The 23,945-nt window shown below is 46.2% G+C and overlaps 2 protein-coding genes across 2 annotated transcripts; one reads left to right on the top strand and one right to left on the bottom strand.

Annotated features, from left to right (window-relative positions):
- Positions 1–2,027: 2,027 nt before the first annotated feature.
- On the top strand, positions 2,028–9,800 carry LOC123132414 (ABC transporter G family member 1). The gene is made up of 8 exons (XM_044552200.1): positions 2,028–2,653; positions 4,742–4,821; positions 6,932–7,396; positions 7,477–7,563; positions 7,659–7,787; positions 8,431–8,622; positions 8,706–8,792; positions 8,912–9,800. Exons 1-8 carry the CDS (start codon positions 2,200–2,202, stop codon positions 9,542–9,544), a joined length of 2,127 nt encoding a protein of 708 aa, XP_044408135.1. The 5' UTR covers positions 2,028–2,199; the 3' UTR covers positions 9,545–9,800.
- On the bottom strand, positions 5,057–12,652 carry LOC123132415 (uncharacterized). The gene is made up of 2 exons (XM_044552201.1): positions 11,370–12,652; positions 5,057–5,630 (listed from the first exon to the last, which is right to left on the bottom strand). The coding sequence occupies exon 1, from the start codon at positions 12,633–12,635 to the stop codon at positions 11,385–11,387; it is 1,251 nt and encodes a 416-aa protein (XP_044408136.1). The 5' UTR covers positions 12,636–12,652; the 3' UTR covers positions 5,057–5,630; positions 11,370–11,384.
- Positions 12,653–23,945: the final 11,293 nt, after the last annotated feature.

The following is a 23,945-nucleotide window of genomic DNA, read 5'->3' on the forward strand; positions in this document are numbered from 1 at the left end:
GAAATTGTTCAAGTATATACTGTATTTGGATGGAGTACAACAACCACTTTTTTTTGTTTGATTTGATTTGATGATCCTAAATCTGATCAACCAAATTAGGTAGTCCACAAATGCGTTGTGTCCATTAAGTTGTTGTCTCAAATTGCAGGCAGTACCTTTGCACGTGCCACTTTGATTAAATTGACCGGCTCTTCGATAACTTCGCGTCTGAAAAATGAAAAAAAAAAAGATGAAAGAAAGATGGAACATAGGACTGCTTTTTTTTACAAGGGCGACTAATATAGCGTAATTATCTGGTCTCATGGATGTGCCGCCATCCATTCCATTGTTCGGTATCCCCTTTCCATCAGACCCACAAAGCTAATGAGGGCGAGGAGGCATGTCTCTCTTCATGATTAAGAAAATTTTGTATGTACCCTTAAAAAAACAATAATTAGCCCCCCGCCCCCCCCCCCCCCAATCCTAATGCTTGACAGTTAGTGCCTCTCCCCCTCCATTCATTCCCGGCTCCGTCCTTGACCAGACGACCTACTGCATTAGAAACTGGTTTAGACTATCAAGCACGCCAACAACTGGTGCTGCGGGATTGAGCTTTCTAGCTAAACCCTACCTGATTATTGCGCCTTATTCGCCCCTAACTCTAAACCTTATAGCTCTCGTATGGCCTTCATCCTCAACTCTACCCCATCCCCGACGTGGTGTCCTCCTAACTTCCTCACCTGTCCAGGACACACCCGACAGCTGTTTTGTTGACATGTTTGCAGCACCGCAACAACTGCTTGGAATGATCTAGCCTTCCTAGGGCAGGTCAAGTGATGTTGGATTTTCTTTGTGTCAAGACGAAGGCTTTTACTGACTTGTTTGCTGGATTCCGACAATGAAAACGCTTGCGCGGGACCTCCTCCCCGAAGAAGTTGTCACGCGATTGTTGCACCCTTTTGAGGTGATGGCGAATTGGTTCGTGCACAGAACTCCTTTAGAGCACTGCAGTTTGTATCTTTTTGCGAGGAGCCAGGAACTCATCTGACACACCCCTTTTGCACTGTGACGCTACATGTTTTCACAAGCTTCCTCATCAGTCCAGGCCACACTCGGCAGCTGTTTTGCTGCCATGTTTGCAGCACAGCAACAACTGCTTGGAACGATCTAGCCTTCCTAGGGTAGGTCGAGTGATGTTGGATTTTCTTTGTGCCGAGGCGAAGACTTCTACTGACTTGTTTGCTGGATTCCGACAACAAAAACGCTTGCGCGGCATCTCCTTCCGGAAGAAGTTGTCGCGAGATTGTTGCACCTTTTTGAAGACGTTGTTTTGGTACATCCCACTGCAACATAGGATGATTGAATGAGACGCCCGCGCGATTGCTGCATCTTTTTGAAGTTGTTTCGGTGTCCAACTGTAACATCGGATGGTTAGGGCCTATTTGGTTCCAATAAGTCAGGTTAAGTCAGGTGACTTAAAACCAGTGACTTATATGTCACGCCTGTTTGGTTGTCATCTGACTTATAAGTCACCTGAATACACCTTCCCACCTTGTTTTTTAATGTAAAGGTGATGGGACCCGCGCAAAAAAAGATGACTTATAAGTTTTAAGTTAGGGTGGAGCAACTTATGACTTATAAGTTGGATCCGTTTGGTAAAATAAGTCATTTTTCTTATTTTTTGACTTATAAGTTGATGATTTATTTGAAATCAAACGGAGCCTTAATGGGGCCGGGGCTGCTGTAAGATTTGCGGTCGCCATGATGCGCCGGCCAATTAATGAGCAAACACGCTGGCCAGCCCCATAGCCAGTGCCATCCCATCTTACCGTCATAGACCGATTTAATACCCAAACTACAAACACACCGATCGAACAGCAACTGTATATCCACCGCATTACTGTATTGTTTTTCTTTAGAATAAGAGTTTTTTTTTTGCGGGTGAGATTATTGTATTGTTTACCCCATCAAGAGAGTACTAGACGTTTTTCCTCATATATTTCAAGATAACAGCAAAAGACCCATAAAAACTCTGGTCATCGGGAGCGTACAATGCACAGTGCATGACGAACATCCGGGAGAGTACAGTGCACAGTGCATCAGCCATGCCGAGGGCTATTAATTCACGCCCGGCCATGTAGCTAGCCACCGCTCCATGTACCAGATCCGATCGATTGGGCCTCCGATCAGACCCAACAAGTTAGCTACACGTCGTGCGTCATGGCTGTCTCGTCGCCGCTGCCGCGGTGGGCGCCCACGCCGAGCCCGTCGCGGCCGCTCTGGCTCTGGGGCGGCGGCACGCCCGACGCGCGAACCGGCTCCGGCGGCGAAGGCTGGTCGCTGGGCAGGATATTCCCGTGGGCGAGCGCCTGGCAGCGCCGTGCTCCCGCGGGCGTGGACGGCCGCGGGCCTGCGGGTTTCGACGGCGTGGAAGTAGCGCCGTCCACGAGGGCGGCGGTGGCGCCTGCGCCGGTCCGGTGGGCGGGCACGGACGAGGACCCCGGGGTGTTCCTGACGTGGGAGGACGTGTGCGTCTCGGTGGCCGCCGGCGCCTACGGGGCCCAGCCGGTGAGCATCCTGAGCGGGATCACCGGGCACGCCGGGCCGGGGGAGGTGCTCGCCATCATGGGGCCGTCCGGCTGCGGCAAGACCACGCTTCTCGATACTCTCGCAGGTTCACCACCCTTGCATGCAAATGCAACAAACTTCGTCTTCTTCTTTTGCTACGTTGTTTTTACCAAGCGTGTGGGTGATGTTGCATACTTGCATGAGATGTGAACTATTGCATGGGCCACAGAGTGGAGACTGGAGGTAGCACGTCCTTGTGGAAGTAAAGGAAGAAATAAATCCTAGAAGAAAGAACTAAATCCCAATTTCAGGACTCCTCCACGGTGGTTTATGATGGCCATTATCGAATCAATTTTGGAGATCTTATATACTGGTCTCTTTTTTTTTTGGTGTAAGTAGATCATCGTCCTTCATCTTCCTCCTCCGGTCATTTTCCTTCTCCAACATGCTTCTTCTTCCTCCCCAACCTCCTTCCCCTCCGTACGTCAATGACGCTGCGACCAGCCACGTCGTTCCCGTCTTTGCCCCGGTGCTGCTCTCTTCTTCTTCGATCAAAATCGACTTACACCCATAGAAGTTTCAGAAACTTATGAGTAGCACACGCGTTGAAGTATGCCCTTTCCATCTTCGGAGCACACTTGCACACTTCCTTTTATAAGATTCAAAACCATGCTTCAAAAAATAAAAATAAAATCTATAATTAATCTGGCCCGTGGATATTAGAGTGAGTCATATAACATCAAGCTTTTTTTATATATAAATTGCAGTGTAGACACAAAAATGGAGATTTGAATTTCAATTGTGGACAAAGACTACTTTTTCAGAGCCGACAGCTTAGTTATGATCTCCGTGAAACATGGAATCTGGGTACAAGTATTCGTGTACCGTGACTCTAGATCAGGAGTACTGTAAGTGTTCCGTTTTCTGAATATGTGTGTTCGATTTAAAAAAAAAATCAAACGCTTCTATGTTTGATCACCGACTGCTATACGAAATAAATAAGGTTATTTCAAAATAAATATATGTTGATGATGATGTCGGCGTTTAAAACGTGTGCATGTGGTGTACGCTTTAAGTCTGCTGCATGGTTGTGAGTTCTGATACGTTATGTGGATGGATCGGCGACGGCATCGATTTTAGATATGAGAAGTAAGAGCACTCCACATTATCGAGTTTTATAGGTGTGAGTGGTGGCTTCGGGTGGCTTGATGTATGTTCTTGTTAGACCTATGTTAAATAATAAAAAAATGGTTGTGTGCATCAATTGATGCAGAGGCCGAGGGTCTTAACCTCCTTTTCCAAAAAAGAATCCATTGATACAAATTTAATATTGTAGATATTGATACCTATCTTCGTAAACTTGATCAAACACAGAAAAATATGAATTTTTTTTAAAATAAAAAGTAAGCCACCTTATATTTTTTGTCCATTACATTACATTCTATTAATGTACACGGTGCCATTGAATTATAAGTCAGACAGATTTCTGTCCGAACGCCTACATCACTGCGGATCTTTCTTGTCTGGAATAAAAGCACTATGCATAGCCCTCCTCTACAACAAAATAATGGTGGACGACGACGCAACATCAACCAAATTTAATGATGATACCAACTCAAACGATCGGACCGTCCTGCGCCTAAGAGACGGCCGTACTGTAGCCCCCATGTTGCTAATCCATTCATCCCTTGATGCTCACTGTGTGTGTGTCGTCTGCCGCATGAATGAAACGGGCCTACACGAAGGTTCGAGCGTTGTGGATGGACGGGACTGGGAGCGGCTCGGCTCGATCGGGTCACGCCACGTCAAAGCTTTCTCTCCAAGATACGTGCTTTATTGCTCTGTCGGTTTGTTTTTCTACTTTGTCCCGGATACATAATAAAAGCCTCATTCAGCCAAAGAGTTAACGACTGGATATTCACCGAGCGTCGGATTTTTAGGCGTGACAAATCCAATGTTTTTCATGACAAGTTGTGTTCGCCGGGATGGCAAGTTTAGTGATAAATCCGTTTCAATTTATTTTTTATCAAAAGACTACCGTGCTTGCAAATTAAATTTGTCATCTTGACCCCCAATATAAACTATCATGAAAAAGTTTGATTTGGCATGTCTAAAAATCTGACATCAGATTTTTTTAGCATTTCCATTAACTTACAGAACCACCGAAGCTGATTTCTTTTTCCTTCCATCGCAGGAAGGTTGGGGCCTGGGATCACCCAGACCGGGTCGATTCTCATCAACGGCCGCCGGGAGAAGCTCGCCTTCGGAACCTCGGTACGTAAGACAGGAGCTCCAACTTCACAAAAAATGGCTATGGCACTCCTTTTGTTTTTTGACAAAAGAGGGGCTTCCCCTTCCGATTTTCCGTTAAAAGAAACCACGGTTCGACACAAACCACAACTGAATAACTCAAAACAATCTGAAGCAGCATGTTTAAATTACGGCCGTGTCTTTTTATTCAACCCGGAGGGAGCACAGCCTCTGGAGCGTTCTGCACAAACAACAAAGGTGGATTCAACATGTAACAACACATCATCATAGCCAGGGATCATAGCTGTAACAGCTTCTGGCCAAGAAGAAACCGAGGCAGCATCGGCCACTTGCCAGCAGCAAAACAGATCAGATGAACCAATGCAAAGGGGGCCGTTGATCCTCTCTTTTTTTTTTGCGAGAAAATTTCTAATCTATTCATCTTCAATCATGGCAGTACAACGAATAACAGAAATAATAGAAATTACATCCAGATCCGTAGACCACCTAGCAGTTCATCTTTGTCATTAAAACAGGCATCGTTTCCGCATCTCCAAACAGCCTAAAAACACATATGTGATTCCAACAGTAACTAAAAATGTATGCTTCTTTGAAAAGCTCCTTGGCCAAGCACCAAAGCAAATGATTCTGATCAACAGGGACACAGGAGTAAGATTGAAAGCACACTGCAGTGAGCTATAGATAAGTGTAGCAACAGAGCAGCAAGAGAATAGATGATCTCCACTTTCATCTTGACCACAAAATGTGCAAGCCTTAGTACCCATCCATCCCCTCCTCAGCTGGCTATCTTTGGTCAGAATACTGTTTTAGTCCTATTGCAAAAAAAAAAGAATACTGTCTTAGTCATCAGCCAAATGAAAACCATCTGTTGGAGGAACCTCCATATGAATATTGTTCATCGCTGGAGGGACCTCCTCCATATGAATTGTTGCGCGAAGTTAGCAGTTGTTCAATATCATTTTCTGATAAAGAGATTTGACTGTGAATTTACCACTTGTGGTAAGCGTCCACCTCGCAGTGTCCCTTTGATCATTTAAAACAACATCCGCACAATCATCTTTTATACACTTTCCAAAAGCATCAAAGAATCACCCCCAAAGAGTTCTTCGAAAATTGACACCATCCCAGCCTTTCCAAACGTATATTGTATAACCTTAATTGAGATTGGCACAACAGGTTTTAGACCCTACCCAACAATCATCCCAAAACCTGGTGTTTCTACCGTTCCCCACAATCTTCTTGCAATTTGGATAAAACAAATGTTTTGAACACTTCTCATGCTGAACCAGACATACATGTTTGGAATCCCCAACTCTGATGAACTCCAGACATACATGCATTCTTGGCATATTTGTTAAGTAGAACACCAAGGCCTCCTTGCCTTTTAGGTCTACAAACACTCGTCCAATTAACTAAGTGATATTTCTTTTTATTTGTCATCATCTTGCCATATACTACCTCCGTCCGGGTTTATTAGCCCCCTTGTATTTTGTGTTAAACTTTGACTGTAAATTTGATTAATAAAATATAGGTTTTCTGTAGTAAAAATAATACCATTCAAAACTACTTTCAAATACGAATCTAGTAATATACATTTTATAATATTTAACTTAATTTTGCTAGTTAAATTAATGGTCAATTTTTGGCACAAAACACAAAGGGGACTTGTAGACCCGGATGGAGGTAGTACCGTTCTAGCTCTAAAGAAGCCAGATCTCTTCCTAACACCCACAGGAATGGGGTAGAAGGGCAGCATGTACAGGGGCTTGTTACTAAGACATGATTGTACCAAGGTCAATCTACCCTGCCAGTAATATTAATCATGTACAGTGGCATGCTACTAAGACATGCTTGTACCAAGGTCAATCTACCCCACCAGAAATATTAAGCATTTTGCCCTGTCAGCAAACACATGTGCTTTCTATCTTGTGTTCTACTCCCTCTGTAAAGAAATATAATCTAAACACTCTTATATTTCTTTACGGAGGGAGTACATGATTTGAATGCTTGTTCTCAGTATTAGTAATTTGTTGAGTGGTGGTAGGCTGGTAGCTACGATATGATCAATGTGTAATCCAAGTTAACGACTGGATGCTGTGAACTGAACTTGAAGGCCTACGTGACCCAAGACAACGTGCTGATGTCGACGATGTCGGTGCGGGAGGCCGTCTACTACTCGGCGCAGCTGCAGCTGCCGGGGAGCATGCCGGCGGTGGAGAAGCGGGCGCACGCGGACGCCGTGATCCGGGAGATGGGGCTGGGCGACGCCATGGACACGCGCATCGGCGGGCGGATGACCAAGGGCATCAGCGGCGGGCAGCGGAAGCGGGTCACCATCTGCATCGAGATGCTCACCCGACCCCGGCTGCTCTTCCTCGACGAGCCCACCAGCGGGCTCGACAGCGCCGCCTCCTACCACGTCATGAGCCACATCGCCAGGGTCGCCGCAAGGGAGGGCATGACTGTCGTCGCCGCCGTGCACCAGCCCAGCGGCGACGTCTTCGACCTCTTCCACCGCCTCTGCCTCCTCGCCTACGGTCGGACCGTCTTCTTCGGACCCGCCTCCGACGCCAATCAGGTGATTACACTACATTGCAAATGACAAATCCCTCTTTTCTCCATGAAAATGTTGAGTTTGGTGTTCATTACCTGTGCTAGTTCTTCACTGAAAGTGGCTTCCCATGCCCACACCTGAGGAACCCTTCTGACCACTTCCTGAGGACAATCAACAAAGATTTTGACGAGGTAGTACCTGTTTTTCCTCGTCATTTCTCTGTATGACACTCGGAACAAAAGGTACAGTATGTTTACTTTAGCTCTGTGATCCCATATGCATGCAGGAAATTGTCGAGAGTTCCAAAGCTAGGAGAAAAACTGCGGCTGAAGCAATAGAGATCCTGACAGATGCTTACCAGTCCCCCGCTTATTCAGAGAAAACAATGGACCGGATAGCTGAGATGAAAGGGATAGTAAGTTGCTTACAAGCTCATTTATTTATTCTCTGAGATTAAAGATTGTACTGTTTGGCAGTCCCAAAATGTGTGGTTACAAAGAAGGGACCACCCAAATGTGGACTAATCTGTATACAGCAACAGCAAAATAATTATTAGGACAAATTCAGTCAGTGAAATGCTCCTTCAAGTTCATGAAAAAGTGGCGGTTAGACATTTACACGGCTTTCAGAATGTAACTTTGACCATTTGTTTCTGCTGTAGTATAGTATGTATATATAATAGACAGTAAAATTATACTCCCTCCGTTCCTCAATACAAGTCTTTTTAGAGATTCCACTGATACAAGTCTTTTTAGAGATTCCACTGTGGAATCTCTAAAAAGACTTATATTTAGGAACGGACCGCATATGATTTCGGGTCTGAATATTCAAAAGATACTGGCGGTCAAAGTTTTCAACCTTCAGCTGAAGGTATACCTAAAGAATCTCCTTTTATGAACTGGAGGAGCAACATGCTAATTCAGCGTCTGTACAACATGTCATTTTTCATTTGAATGAACCGGTAATAAACTTCTCGCCGCGGAGTATATGGTGCTGGCCTAGCGAAGTTTACACAATCAAGATCAAATTCTTGTTCTAATATTTGAGCTATGTTCCAGGGTGGAGCTCCATTTAGGAAGAGGGAGCAAGCCGGCTTCTCAACGAAGCTCTTTGTGCTCACCAGAAGGTCATTTGTGAATATGCACAGGGACATAGGATACTACTGGATGCGTTTGGGTGTTTACCTGGGCATTGGCATTTGTCTTGGCACCATATTCTACCAACTTGGCCACAGCTACAGTTCCATCCAGGTGAATTCTACAAGACATCATTCATTAGGCAACATAAATATTTTATACATCAACAAAACTGATTTGTTCCCCTGATTTTTCAGTCTCGATGTGAAGTCATAATGTATACGACAGCCCTTCTTACTTTCATGGCTATTGGAGGATTCCCCTCTTTTGTAGAGGACGTAAAGGTTGCTTTCTCTCTGCCATCAGACTAACATTTTCATAAGAGCAATTATATGCCCATACATTCACTGTATACTGGAAGTCTGAAATAAATAAAAAGTCTGGCTGCACACTTTATTTCTAGGTATTCAGAAGGGAGAGGCTGAGCGGCCATTACGGCGTGGCAGAGTTTGTGATCTCAAACACGCTGTCGGCCACTCCATACCTGGCCGTCATCGCCGTGATCCCCGGCGCGATGCTGTACTACCTTACTGGGCTAACAAAAGGGCCTGACCGCTTCGCCTACTTCGTTGTCAACCTGTGCATGTGCACAATGCTGGTGGAGAGCATGATGATGATCATCGCCGTCATCGTCCCAGACTTCCTGATGGGGATCATTGTTGGGGCCGGGGTGCAAGGGGTGATGATGCTCAATGGCGGTTTCTTCCGCCTCCCTAACGAACTCCCAAAGCCAGTGTGGAAGTACCCTTGCTACTACATCTCCTTCCACAAGTACGCGGTGCAGGGGTTCTACAAGAACGAGTTCATAGGGCAGACGTTCCCAAGCGACCAGCTGGTCGAGAAGAATGTCACCATCAGTGGCCTTCGGGTGCTGCAAGAGAAGCTGCAGGTGGAGATGGGGTACTCCAAGTGGGTCAACATTGCCATCCTTTGTGGGATGGTGGTAGTGTACAGGGTCCTGTTCTTCGCAATTGTCAAGATTGCGGAGGAAGTCAGGCCAAAACTAAGGGGGATGAGATGCAAATTGTGTAAATAGATGATGGTGAAGATCTCATTTTTCTTCTTTTATTAAACTGTCATTGTGTATAAGAACACAGTATCTATGGCTTGGTTTATGGGTTTACATAGACATACGAGACGCTATGGCCATGTTTGTTTGGAGTGGAGCTCCTGGCAAACAGCTGGAAGTGAGGAAGATAAGTTGGAATTCAACATGCATGTATGCAAGTGGATAACGAATACAGTTCATAGTACCAGTCTGCAGATACGAATGCTGCATGCATTTAGCCACATTTTCTTGACTGGATTCCCTTGAGGTGCATGTCTGCTAGTTCTTAGTCAGGAATATGGCATGCATGCTCTTTGTTTGGAAAATAATGTGCCTATTTATATATATCCAATATCCAGATGATAGCTTACAGTCCGCTACTGACAATATCGGACAAATTAGACAGACAAAAAAACCTAGATTTTACAATTCATTTACTAGAAATCTTCCTTCTAAAAAAATTTGCAAACAAAATAGACTAAAAACACATCAGATTATATTGCAGGCAAACCTTGCAAGTGAACAGGACAGACATAAGTGATCAATGGTCTCATCCTGACACAAATTTGACAATGCATCTCAACCTTCCATCCTATTCTTAAAAGGGGGGATATGATCATATGTCATGTTTTGCTTTAGCTATGATCATATGCCTTACTTAGAAACATGGCATCCCACCCTTCATTTATCACTTCAAAAACAGAAATGCCAAGACTAAGACAGATATCATGTAGTGTATGAAAGGACAGACAAGGAGGTTAGTGGTTCTTTCCAGAATATGGTATTGGTTCGATCCCTGACAATTCTTGTGTGATGCTTATAGAATGAATTTTTCATGTCAGGGAAACCTGACCAAAATTGAGAATCTCCATTTATGTGTTTATTAATACCAGTAGTGTAATGGTTTTGCCATATTTCTCTTATAGAAGTTTCTGCCAGAGGTGATCCTCAGTCTTAAGTTTACGGAGCCATTTTGCTAGTAAGACCTTATTCATTGTTTGAAGATCCAAAACCCCTAAGATACCTTGTTCTCTGGGTCCACAAGTATAGGCCAGCCTACTAAATGATACTCCCTCTGTAAACAAATATAAGACCGTTTAGATCACTAATCGGTCTTATATTTGTTTACAGAGGCAATATTTCCTAATATGTAGGTCTTCGTGCCATAGGAACTATGCTCTGAAAAAAAAATCAGTTCCCTTTCTGATCCCTAGATGTAAAAAGGCATGTTGCTAAGGCATGATTTAGCCAGAGCGAGTCAACCACCAATTGTCAAGATCATCCTTTGCCTCCAGCTAACCTATTTTCTGCCCTATTCTTAGTGGGTTTCCAAACCGAGTTTCTTATTTTAATCTTATCAACAGGATTTCAAAGTGTAAACTATTTCATGGGAAGAGTCCCAAATTGGAAGTGAATATTATTTTCAAGTAGATGGATAGGTATCTCATTTCAAATAATTAAGGTGAATGAAATGGAACACAACAACAGAGTGATTAGGTGAAAATAAAAAGACCAAGTGGAACCTCTTACAAGCGTTTACATATGAACAGTCCAAATTCTGTCCAACGGACAACACAACATAAGTATAGGATCAAAATGACAACAATACCGATTAAAAGGTGGAATCTCCGTCTCAAAGGAGACGGAATGCCATATGTGAACCAGTTCAGAAATGCAGCCAGTCATATAAAGCCATAGACTTGTGCTGAATGGCGTATGTGTAAAGTGATGGGTTCACCTTGTTGTCTATCACCTTGAACATATCATTACTACAATACCATCTAGTGGCCAAACGAAGGAAATGTCAGGATACCTTGTCCACATGTTGTCAAGCACCTTCGAATTGAGGGTTCACCTTGTTGTCTATCAAAGAAGGAGGCCATGCCATGATGTAGGGGTAAACATGGCCGTCAAATCTCCTCCGAAAGAGCGTGCCCAGCTCCCCCGTCTCCATGCATAGAGACAGGAACCAACAAGGATAAATGGCATCATGCAACATATCCATGGTACAGAAGTACACAAATCCACCAATGATGGCCAAAACCTTCAGTTCACAATGTTGCTCAAATGTACCCTCAGTGACCTCGACAATCGTCTCCAAGGAAAACTTCTTGTCGAATATCCATGTCTCAATTCCATCCTGACCGGCTCGCCATACCCAAGCATGAAGCTCAAAATCAATCGGGCAGACAATGCAAGGCCTTCCATCCTTGGTCTCCCCAACCTTAAACATTAAATCTTGATCCACCAAATCTGGCGGCACATCCATCTGGGAGAATTGCAGTGTCACAGTGTTCAGCACAAGGATGTAGGCTTGATTTTTGTGTGTCCAGTAGACGAAGCCATTCGCCATCGTGCCAACCTTAAGCCAGTGTTCGTCCTCAGGCAGTGGCCTCACAGGCTCCGACCACGGGAGGATCTGCCACTCCCTGCTTTCTGATGAGAAGACGGCGGCACGCGCCCGCGACTCGTCGTGACAGGTGTAGACCAGGCGCAGTGGTTCGCCGCCCTCTTGGGAGGAGAGGATGTAGCACCCAAGACAGGAGGCGTCGCCGTGCTGGTCGTCGAAGATCTCGTCGGGCGGCTGGGGGATGAGATCCAGGGCCCGTGTGAGGGGGTTGTAGACGGCGTACTGCTCCAGGCTTCCGTGTTCGAGGAGGATGTAGCCGTCGCGGCAGTCGTATATGACCCACTCCGGTAAGGCGGCGTCGTCGTCGTCGTCGTCGGGGAGGCGGGTGAGGAAGAAATCGGCGCCGCGGACGACGGCTGCGAGGTCAGGGTCGGAGCGGCGGCGGAGGGGTGCGAAGGCGGGGATGGAGGGGCCGTCGGGGTCGAAGAAGAGGCCGAGGAGAGGTGGTGGGTGGACCTCCCGGAAGCTCCGGCGGAAGGCGGGCGACGACCGGACGGCGTGGAAAAAGGTGCGGCAGCTGAGGGCGGCACGGACAAGGGTCGGTAGGGAGTGGAGGCGGAGGAAGATCTCGCGGAGGAGATCATCGTCGAGAGCGGTTACGGTAGTGGTGGGCGCGGGCGGTCGCGGTGACTTCGCCTCCGCCGGCGATGGTGACTGCTGCGAGCTCATGGCTTACGCTAAACAGGAGGTTGGAATGGCGCTCTTGTTTAGTCAGGAGATAATCTTATATGAGGCGAACGGAGGATGGAGAATGGAGTATTATTATTTTTTTCTAGAAAAATTGAGAGCTTTATTTTTAAATTTTATTTTGCGTGGGAAAGATCGTTGGCGATTTTTTTTGTGGGAATCAGATTTTGATGATTAATGACAAGATAATACAATTAAAATGGCTAACTTAGACCTGTTGTTAAGTTGAAAGATCATTGGTGACACCATCGTTTTTTAGCATCGATATAGGCCATAGACCATGCGCACAACACACAACACCACGTGCACGCACCCACACCACTACACAAACGTGATACGTGTCTACCAAGATCTATAATCTATACATATGCGACAACTCTTGAGAAACCTCTGAAGCCATCCAACCCCGTGAATGGCTCGTAGACGTGTGAGGTACCTGCAAGAGGGAAATATATCAGGTGAGGCACTCACGTCAATCCCAATGATCGGTCTTGAGCGGGCTGGGTGGCTGTCGGCGTTCTGGAAACGGGGGTTCCCAGACTTGCCTGCCTGCGGCCTGCGGCGTGGCTCAAGCGGGGGCCCAGCGTGGCCGTCTTCATCAGCTCAAGCTCAAGACCCTCGCGAGGGGCCAAGCCTCGTGGGACAGATGACAGGAAGCTTCCTCAGAGACAGCCTCATCAGGCAGGCTCGCTAGGAGGCAGAGAGATCAAGGCAAGGGTACCTCGCGAGGAACCCGTGACGCAAGCCATGACGATCGAGACCAGGCGGACGCCAGGCGGGCGCCGGCCTGCGCAATGTCCTTGTTTCCCCTTTGGTGCAAAGGGGGCAAGCACAGGCCAAGGCATCAAGCAAAGGTTTGTTGGGGAACGTAGTAATTTCAAAAAATATTCTACGCACACGCAAGATCATGGTGATGCATAGCAACGAGAGGGGAGAGTGTGATCTACGTACCCTTGTAGACCGACAACGGAAGCGTTTGGTTGATGTAGTCGTACGTCTCCACGGCCCGACCGATCAAGCACCGAAACTACGGCACCTCCGAGTTCTAGCACACGTTCAGCTCGATGACGATCCCCGGACTCCGATCCAGCAAAGTGTCGGGGAAGAGTTCCGTCAGCACGACGGCGTGGTGACGATCTTGATGTTCTACCGTCGCAGGGCTTCGCCTAAGCACCGCTACAATATTATCGAGGACTATGATGGAAGGGGGCACCACACACCACTAAAAATATGATCACGTGGATCAACTTATGTGTCTAGGGGTGCCCCCTGCCCCCGTATATAAAGGAGCAAGGGGAGGAGGCCGGACGGCCCCTATAGGCGCGCCAGGAGGAGTCCTCCTCCTAGTAGGAGTAGGACTCCTACTAGGAGGGGGAAGGAAGTGGGGAGGGAGAGGGAAAGGGGGCCGCCACCCCCCCCCCCTCTCCTAGTCCAATTCGGACCAGGGGGGAGGAGGTGCGCGGCCCACCCTGGCTGCCCCTCTCTCTCTCCACTAAGGCCCATAAGGCCCATTACTTCTCCCGGTAGGGTTCCGGTAACCCTCCGGCTCTCCGGTTTTCTCCGAAATCACCTGGAACACTTCCGGTGTCCGAATATAGCCGTCCAATATATCAATCTTTATGTCTCGACCATTTCGAGACTCTTCGTCATGTCCGTGATCACATCCGGGACTCCGAACTAACTTCGGTACATCAAAACTCATAAACTCATAATATAACTGTCATCGAAACCTTAAGCGTGCGGACCCTACGGGTTCGAGAACAATGTAGACATGACCGAGACACGTCTCCGGTCAATAACCAATAGCGGAACCTGGATGCTCATATTGGCTCCTACATATTCTACGAAGATCTTTATCGGTCAAACCGCATAACAACATACGTTGTTCCCTTTGTCATCGGTATGTTACTTGCCCAAGATTCGATCGTCGGTATCTCAATACCTAGTTCAATCTCGTTACCAGCAAGTCTCTTTACTCGTTCCGTAATACATCATCTCGCAACTAACTCATTAGTTGCAATGCTTGCAAGGCTTATGTGATGTGCATTACCGAGAGGGCCCAGAGATACCTCTCCGACAATCGGAGTGACAAATCCTAATCTCGAAATACGCCAACCCAACATGTACCTTTGGAGACACCTGTAGAGCACCTTTATAATCACCCATTTACGTTGTGACGTTTGGTAGCACACAAAGTGTTCCTCCGGCAAACGGGAGTTGCATAATCTCATAGTCATAGGAACATGTATAAGTCATGAAGAAAGCAATAGCAACATACTAAACGATCGGGTGCTAAGCTAATGGAATGGGTCATGTCAATCACATCATTCTTCTAATGATGTGATCCCGTTAATCAAATAACAACTCTTTTGTTCATGGTTAGGAAACATAACCATCTTCGATTAATGAGCTAGTCAAGTAGAGGCATACTAGTGACACTCTGTTTGTCTATGTATTCACACATGTATTATGTTTCCGGTTAATACAATTCTAACATGAATAATAAACATTTATCATGATATAAGGAAATAAATAATAACTTTATTATTGCCTCTAGGGCATATTTCCTTCAGTCTCCCACTTGCACTAGAGTCAATAATCTAGTTCACATCGCCATGTGATTCAACACTAATAGTTCACATCACCATGTGATTAACACCCATAGTTCACATCGTCATGTGACCTATACCCAAAGGGTTTACTAGAGTCAATAATCTAGTTCACATCGTTTATGTGATTAACACCCAAAGAGTACTAAGGTGTGATAATGTTTTGCTTGTGAGAGAATATTAGTCAACGGGTCTGCCACATACAGATCCGTAAGTATTTTACGAATTCTATGTCTACAATGCTCTGCACGGAGCTACTCTAGCTAATTGCTCCCACTTTCAATATGTATCTAGATCGAGACTTAGAGTCATCCAGATCTGTGTCAAAACTTGCATCGACGTAACTTTTTACGACGAACCTTTTGTCACCTCCATAATTGAGAAATATTTCCTTATTCCACTAAGGATAATTTTGACCGCTGTCCAGTAATCTACTCTTAGATCACTATTGTACTCCCTTGCTTAACACAGTGTAGGGTATACAATAGATCTGGTACACATCATGGCATATTTATAGAACCTATGGCTGAGGCATAGGGAATGACTTTCATTCTCTTTCTATCTTCTGCCGTGGTCGGGCTTTGAGTCTTACTCAATTTCTGTGACGCCCGGATAATTAAGCTACAGTAACCCTCTACTAGTGATGCCGCGTCACCTAGATTACTGTGACAAATCTCGCGTTAGTTCGAAACCGATTCAAATTCGAATTCAAAATCAAGTCAAACATTAAAGGTTTTCTGATATTAAAACTAAAATGTTCGGGTGGTTCCAAATAATTCATAAGTAATTATGGTGGAGGAACCACACTTTTATAAAAGGCATAAATACTCTAAAATGTTTTGAATAGTAGCAAAAACAATTAGTTGAATTCCTTGTACAATAAATAAAATATTAAACTATTTTATTTAGTTACCCAAATTAATGTGGCAGTAGTATGTATGAGCAATACCAATTTAGGAACCATTGATGTATTTTGTAAAACTAAAATAAAAGAAAACTACACATAAAACAGAAAAGAAAAGTAAAAAGAAAAGGCAAAGCAAAAAAAAGGAAAGAGAGAAGGGCCCCCCCACTGGGCTTCGGCCCAGCAGGCCGGCCCAGTCGACCACCGGCCCCGCCGGCCACTCCCCATATCCTCACTCCACCCCGAAACCCTAACCGAACCAACCCTCCTCCCCCCTCACTCCCTCGTCTCTCCCTCTCCCCCGATCCAGATCGGATCGGGGCCGATCCCCCGATCGTCGCCCGGTGCCGCCTCACGGCGCCCTTCTCCCACGCTCGTCGCCGTCGACCGCCTCACCTCGCCACCCTCGTCGTCGACCCCTCCACCGACGGACCCCCCCTCCCCTCGAGCATCGTCGCCGCCCTGGCTTCGCGGGACGCCACGCCCGAGGACCCTGCGCCCGCCCCCGACGCGTCCTCGCCGACGCCCTTCCCCACCGGCCTGCCTCCTCAACCTCCCTCCTACGTGGATCTGGTCGGGGGTAATCGATGCCCCCGACGCCCTGCATCGACGCCGGACCACCCCGCCGGAGCTACCCGCCGTCGCCAGCACCGCCTCCCCGTCTACGCCGCCCCGTCCACGGTCTCCTCCTCACCGGCCGACCCCGCGCCCACTGCCCCGAACCCCACGACCCCCCCCTGTGAGGCCTCGCCCCTCTCCACTTCCCTCTGCCCCTCTCCACGAACCCCGTCGTCGCGTACCCCCCCCCTCACGCGTCCTGGCCGCCCAGTGCCCGCGCTCGGCCGCTCGGTCGCGCCCGTCGCCGCGCCGACCCGTTGTTCCTCGCCCCGTCCGCGCTCACCACACACACCGCCCTGACGGCCGTGCTCCCGCGCACCCCGTCTACCGTGGCCGGCACGTCCCCGGCCGCCTCCGCTCGCGACCACCGAGACCCCCACGCGCGCTCACCCTCGCCTGTCATGGCATCGGCTGCGAGCCCCCCGCACCAGTTAGCCGCGGCCCTCCCCGTGCTCTGCCCGGTCGCAGCCGCCGGAGCTCAACGCCGGCGTGCGGGAGCCCGCGCCCTCCAGCCGCCCCTTGTTGCCCGGTTGGGGGCGCCCCCGCGGGCTAGCACTCGTTCGGGCTGAGCCCCTGCGCCCGATCCGCTAAGGCCCCCGGGGCCAATGACAAGTGGGCCCCGCCCAGAGAACATTTTGATAAAAAAATAATAATAATTAGAAGATAATAATAATAATAAATAAATAATGAAATTAATTAATTAACTAATTAGTTAACTTAATTAATTCTGATTAAATTAACCAATTAAAATTAATTAACCTAATGATTAATTAACTTAACTAACTACTGTTAATTAGCTAATTAATTAGTATGACAGTCGGGCCCACCCCCTTAATTAATTATGATTAGTTTAATTAACCTGTTAATTAAAATGTGTCACTGACCAGTGGGACCCACTGGTCAGGTTGACCAGTCAACTCTGTTGACTGCTGATGTCAGCATGACATCATGCTGATGTCATTAATTCATTTTCGAATTAATTAAATAATTAATTAAATTTCAGAAATTAATAAAATCTTTAGAAAATCATATCTTTTAATCCGTAACTCGGATTAAAATACTTTCTACATGAAAGTTGCTCAGAACGACGAGATGAATCCGGATACATAGTCCGTTTGTCAGCCACACATCCCTAGCATAGCAAACACGCAACATTTCACCTTCGGTTCATCTGTCCGAAAACGCGAAACACCGAGAATACTTTCCCGGATGTTTCCCCCTTTCGCCGGTATCACATAATACCGCGTTAGGACATACCTAGCACCGCGTATTGCCGCGTCTTGCTTTGTGTTGCATTTGATTGCTCTGTTATTTATTGTGTTCCCCCTCCGTTACTCCTTTCCGGTAGACTCCGAGACCGCTGCCGATGTTCGTGTGTTCGACTACATCGAAGATGACCCCTCCTTGCCAGAGCAACCAGGCAAGCCCCCCCTTGATCACCAGATATCGCCTATTCTCCTCTATACTGCTTGCATTAGAGTAGTGCAGCATGTTACTGCTTTCCATTAATCCTATTCTGATGCATAGCCTGTCATTGTTGCTACAGTCATTGATACCTTACCCGCAATCCTAAATGCTTAGTATAGGATGCTAGTTTATCATCATTGGCCCTACATTCTTGTCAGTCTGCCTCGCTATACTATTGGGCCGTGATCACTCGGGAGGTGATCACGGGTATATACTTTACATACATACATACTATACAGATGGTGACTAAAGTCGGGTCAGCTCGAAGAGTACCCGCGAGTGATTCACGGATTGGGGGCTGAAAGGACCTTTGTCCCGACGGCCCTCTGTGTGGATCTTTGTGGCGGAGCGACAGGGCAGGTTGAGACCGCCTAGGAGAGAGGTGGGCCTGGCCCTGTTCGGCGTTCGCGGATATTTAACATGCTTAACGAGATCTTGGTATTTGATCTGAGTTGGCTACGAGCCTATACGCACTAACCATCTACGTGGGAGTAGTTATGGGTATCCCAACGTCGTGGTATCAGCCGAAGCACTTCAGACGTCAGCGACGGAGCGGCGCGCGCCGGATTGGACTGGAACGCCTGCTAGGCTAGGTCTGCTTCCGGTCGCCCTCGCAACGTGCAGGTGCGCTATGGGCGATGGGCCCAGACCCCTGTGCGCTTAGGTTTAGAACAGCGTGCTGGCCTCTCTGTCTTGCCTAGGTGGGGCTGCGACGTGTTGATCTTCCGAGGCCGGGCATGACCCAGGAAAGTGTGTCCAGCCAAATGGGATCAAGCGTGTTGGGTAAGTTGGTGCACCCCTGCAGGGAAGTTAATCTATTCGAATAGCCGTGATCTTCGGTAACAGGACGGCTTGGAGTTGTACCTTGACCTTATGACAACTAGAACCAGATACTCCCTCTGTAAACTAATATAAGAGCGTTTAGATTACTAAAGTAGTGTTCTAAACGCTCTTATATTAGTTTACGGAGGGAGTACTTAATAAAACACACCCTTCCAAGTTCCACAGACAACCCAGTGATCGCCTTTCCACAGGGCGACGAGGGGAGGATCGCCGGGTAGGATTATGCTACTGCGTTGCTACTGGAGATGCTACTTGGAGATACTACTTGGAGGACTTCAATCTACTCTCTTCTACATGCTGCAAGACGGAGGCTGCCAGAAGCGTAGTCTTCGACATGATTAGCTATCCCCCTTTTATTCTGGCATTCTGCAGTTTAGTCCACCGATATGGCCTTTTACACATATACCCATGCATATGTAGTGTAGCTCCTTGCTTGCGAGTACTTTGGATGAGTTCTGATGGTTGCTTTTCTCCCTCTTTTCCCCTTTCCCTTCTACCTGGTTGTCGCAACCAGATGCTGGAGCCCTGGAGCCCGACGCCACCGTCGACGATGATTCCTACTACACTGGAGGTGCCTACTACTACGTGCAGGCCGCTGACGACGACCAGGAGTAGTTAGGAGGATCCCAGGCAGGAGGCCTGCGCCTCTTTCAATCTGTATCCCAGTTTGTGCTAGCCTTCTTAAGGCAAACTTGTTTAACTTATGTCTGTACTCAGATATTGTTGCTTCCGCTGACTCGTCTATGATCGAGCACTTGTATTCGAGCCCTCGAGGCCCCTGGCTTGTATTATGATGCTTGTATGACTTATTTATGTTTTAGAGTTGTGTTATGATATCTTCCCGTGAGTCCCTGATCTTGATCATACACGTTTGCGTGCATGACTAGTGTACGATTAAATTGGGGGGCGTCACAAGTTGGTATCAGAGCCGACTGCCTGTAGGAATCCCCCTTCCACACTCCTTGGCCGAAGTCGAGTCTAGACATTGCAAAAACTTTTACTAACATGGCTGTGTGCCTTATGGGCCCACGTCGCCATTGGGTGGTATTAGGATCTTTTACTCCTCGACCTTTACTCTGGGATTCTGAACTCTCTTCTATTCGGGTTAAACGATTTTTACTAAATTCTAACTTTTAGGTTCTCGAAAATACTTTCTACCGGAGGGGCCCTTCAGTCCGGATGATCACCGACTGCACCAGAAGATTTCGGAGATACTCTTTGATATTCTCTCGAGACTTTGTGCCCATCGCTTTTGCTATTCCCGACCACCGATAAATCCATATGGAAAACTACTTACGCTTGCCATTCATACGATTATCCCCCATTGATCTTGTTATTACAAGATACCCCGAAGTTTTCTCTATTGTTCCGAGAATACTTTGTGCCTACTGCCTAGCAGTTCTTTGCCACATGAATACCCCTTCAAATAATTTCTCGCACTTATCGAGTATCCACTCATCCCCAGTTGATTCATGTATTTCACAAAAGTCTTCAAAATACCATTCGATCTTCCGAAAATCCTCAGCAACCTATTGCTCTGGAATTTCTTGTTTGCTTTCATTATGATTAACCCCATAAGTATAGAAACCTTATTAACATTCCTTGTCATTATCATTTTGAGTCTGTTGACTCAATATGTTGCGAATACACGCAATCATCATTGATCCTTATAAATTACCTTTCCGGCTGAGCTTCCATTCTTTTAACTGGAATTGGTTCTTGACCAATCCAATTGTCGTTGATTGTACCCTAGGGCTATTCAACTTATCCATCCCTAATCAGAGCATTGCTTCTGATCCCTTGATTTGGAGATCATAATTCCTTTGCATTTGACAATTGAGTTAGTCAGTTGTTTCTATAAACTGATCTCCTTGCATTCTTTCCTCCTCTGGTTGAGTACCGATGCTCACATCAGGTACCTTGTGGACCACCAGATCCTTTGTTGGATTTTATCTGACAACGCCCTTCATATTTAATAACCTTGTGAGCCTTTTCTCTGATACATAATGCCTTTGGTAAATGGTATTGTCTGCTTCCTCAACCATGCTCTGCCTTCGAGCTTGAGTTAATTACTTCTAAAGGTTCTGGTATATGATTCTAAGATGCCCCGATGGGTTGAACCTATGCCTTCCTTAATATGTGTGAACTCAAAAGTTTTCACGAGTCGTACTCTTCTTGTATTTTGCCAGATAAAATTTCAACGCTATAACTTCATCAAAAGCGAGAAGTGAATGAAAGGGTATGCATTGGAGAAGTGGGAGTCGACCTTGAACTCTGAGTTCATGCCCATGGACCTGATGTGGAACTTATCATGGTAGCTTCTTGCCAAATATTTACTCATTCGAGTAATTCTTTCAGTGTTATTAAATTGGACCCCTTGTAGTTATGGTTTCGACCATATTGTTCTTCTTTGTTCCCATTTCTCGGGCAAGTTTAAACATTTGTCTTCTGCGGATTAATACCCCAGTCCAACCTTTACTTTGATCTTGTGTCGAGTATTACCCCCCTGGTATCTCAAGATTATCATGGAACTGCATAACTTCTTATGAGTTCTTCATCAAGTGCTACCTTCCCACTGATTCCAATTTTTCACGGGCTCTGAGTTATTGAACACTCAAAGACACCGATAACTGAACCGAGTCCGCACTGCGGTTCAACAACTCTTCGGTAAGCTTCTATAAGTACGAGTTTGTACCCGATCACATCATTCCTAGCCTGTTTGGCTATATCATTGTCGAGATGATTTTAACTGTGCTACCCGGTCCTTCTTCACGGAGCACAATTTTCGACGATGAACTAACCTTACGTCGATCCTCATCGTCATATCATTTCGCCTTGAACAACAAGCTTGGTTTCGAGTTTGTGTTGTACCCTTGGTTCCGATAACCTTTCACTTCATCATTACTTTGACTTGTTGACGTCGCCGATCGATTACATCTTCATGAACTCTCGCGACAAAGGTGTCGTGATCATCAACATTCTGAGCTCATCCAGAATATCAATTGAATTCATGATGAGAAATACCATCCTTGCCCTTGATAAATTGTATTATCATTGACCACTTTATTGCCTCCCCCCCAACACAAGCTTGTTCATGCTTGGTGTTATACCTTGAGTTCCTTGCTATCCAGCAATTGTTCTTATTTACCTTGGAGTATTACCATCCTTTATGTCAAGAATGTTCTGAGATTTGTTCCACCTCTTGAGAATTCTTGACGTAGAAATACTTCTCACCATCACCATTCTTTCTTGGTCCCCGTGTTAATTCCAACAAGTGAACGGTGTTGTTTGGATTCTTTCCTTCTAGCAACCCTATTTTTTTTAGTTAATGGTCGAAAGTTCATTCTTAGGCTATTGATTATTGAATCACCATTCTGACATTGGTCGTGCAACCCAACCCATATTTCGGGCGCACCTTTCAACCAATGTTTAATTGTGTATGTTTTCCTCGAGCATACTTCCTTATATCGTTTGATCTGACAAATGTTATCTCCTTGTTCACTTAATTGTGGAAATCCATCTTTTGGGAATCTCGGTGAATTGCCGTTGAGTTCACCAGACACCTCCTTGTCCTCTCCTTGGTTTAATGATGAACTATTGCTTCAGAAACCCGCTCCCATAGTTCATTTCTCGAGGATCTTGCAATGTCATTTCGACGATTTGTGTTGCACCTTTTCCTCTCGGACCCCTGAGTCTGAGGTTTCATGACACCAATTGGATATGAATCTCGGTCAGATATGATGGTTGGGGACAACTTTCCAATAGTTATGATGTTGATCCTTTGATAACCCGGTAACATGATGTCATGCCTAGCACCCCCCCCCGCCCCGGCTGGAGGACCTATCATTATAGATACCTTTTCAGCAAGGTTATCCATTCGTCCATGAGGAAATTGTAAGACTTATTCTACAAGTTATTCCTGATGGATCCTTCGTGTTTCCAAAGTCTGATCTTCACCTGAAGACCATGTCAATGCTATCTCGAAGCATGTCAATGGTACTCCGATTTTCAACAGGAACATTTGAAGCACGATGCTAAATTTTATTTATCACTTATCCTAACACCGTTGTATGGGTAATATCATGAGATTCCTTCCCCCTTACCTAAATGGTTTTCTACTTTATATCCTGTCATGGATATCATGCTCTGCTTGTCATTGGGAAGGATATACCCCTGAAATATGTGTTTAAACACATTTTCCTTTCCATTGTTCTGTTTAATCTGATGATCATATTTTCCTTCCATTGTTGGTTTAACCTTTCTTGTGATCTATATGATCTGAGAAGTAATATTTTCCTGCTTATGTAAACACCTCGTTGTACAATTCTGTCAGTAAGACCCTGTTACTTTTGTTGATGACATTCCGGTAACCACCGATGGACGAGAACTTTGCCTACTGGTCCGCCTCGTTCAACGAGCAGGAAAATGGTTCTCTTCGTCCCTCGCCCTTGGTACCGACATTGTTGCCGACATAACTGACATGCTACTCTCTGACATGCCTTGCTATCGTGATCGTACAAGATGTCAGCCCCCCTTTCTACTTTTAACCCACATGATGGGCCCATAACCCACAGGTCCCAGGAACGAAACCTGACTCTCCTGTACAACCTGTTGTCAAAGTTATTCCTCGTGCTTGACTTTGTATGTAATTCACGGGCCACTTGCCTGTTGATCTATTCTGGTATCGGACACAATACTTATTCCCGTTGCTCAGAACCCCTTTCGCACTCTGCTTCAGGCAATGAACGATTGCCTATCCGCTTGAAACTTCTTATTGCACCGTCTTACTTTGCTCTCGATATGTGTAATTTGTTCAACTCGAGAGATACTCATATGTTCATTCTTGGGATA

This window comes from Triticum aestivum, chromosome 6A (genome assembly GCF_018294505.1).
Source record: "Triticum aestivum cultivar Chinese Spring chromosome 6A, IWGSC CS RefSeq v2.1, whole genome shotgun sequence".
NCBI lineage: Eukaryota > Viridiplantae > Streptophyta > Magnoliopsida > Poales > Poaceae > Triticum > Triticum aestivum.

Bases quoted from the DNA above. Each gene is read 5' to 3' on its own strand.
- LOC123132414 (XM_044552200.1), top strand. From the start codon at position 2,200: ATGGCTGTCTCGTCGCCGCTGCCGCGGTGGGCGCCCACGCCGAGCCCG. The intron at 7,397-7,476 runs GTGATTACACTA...TACCTGTGCTAG, and splicing joins CCGCCTCCGACGCCAATCAG to TTCTTCACTGAAAGTGGCTT. The intron at 7,564-7,658 runs GTAGTACCTGTT...ATATGCATGCAG, and splicing joins TCAACAAAGATTTTGACGAG to GAAATTGTCGAGAGTTCCAA.
- LOC123132415 (XM_044552201.1), bottom strand. From the start codon at position 12,635: ATGAGCTCGCAGCAGTCACCATCGCCGGCGGAGGCGAAGTCACCGCGA.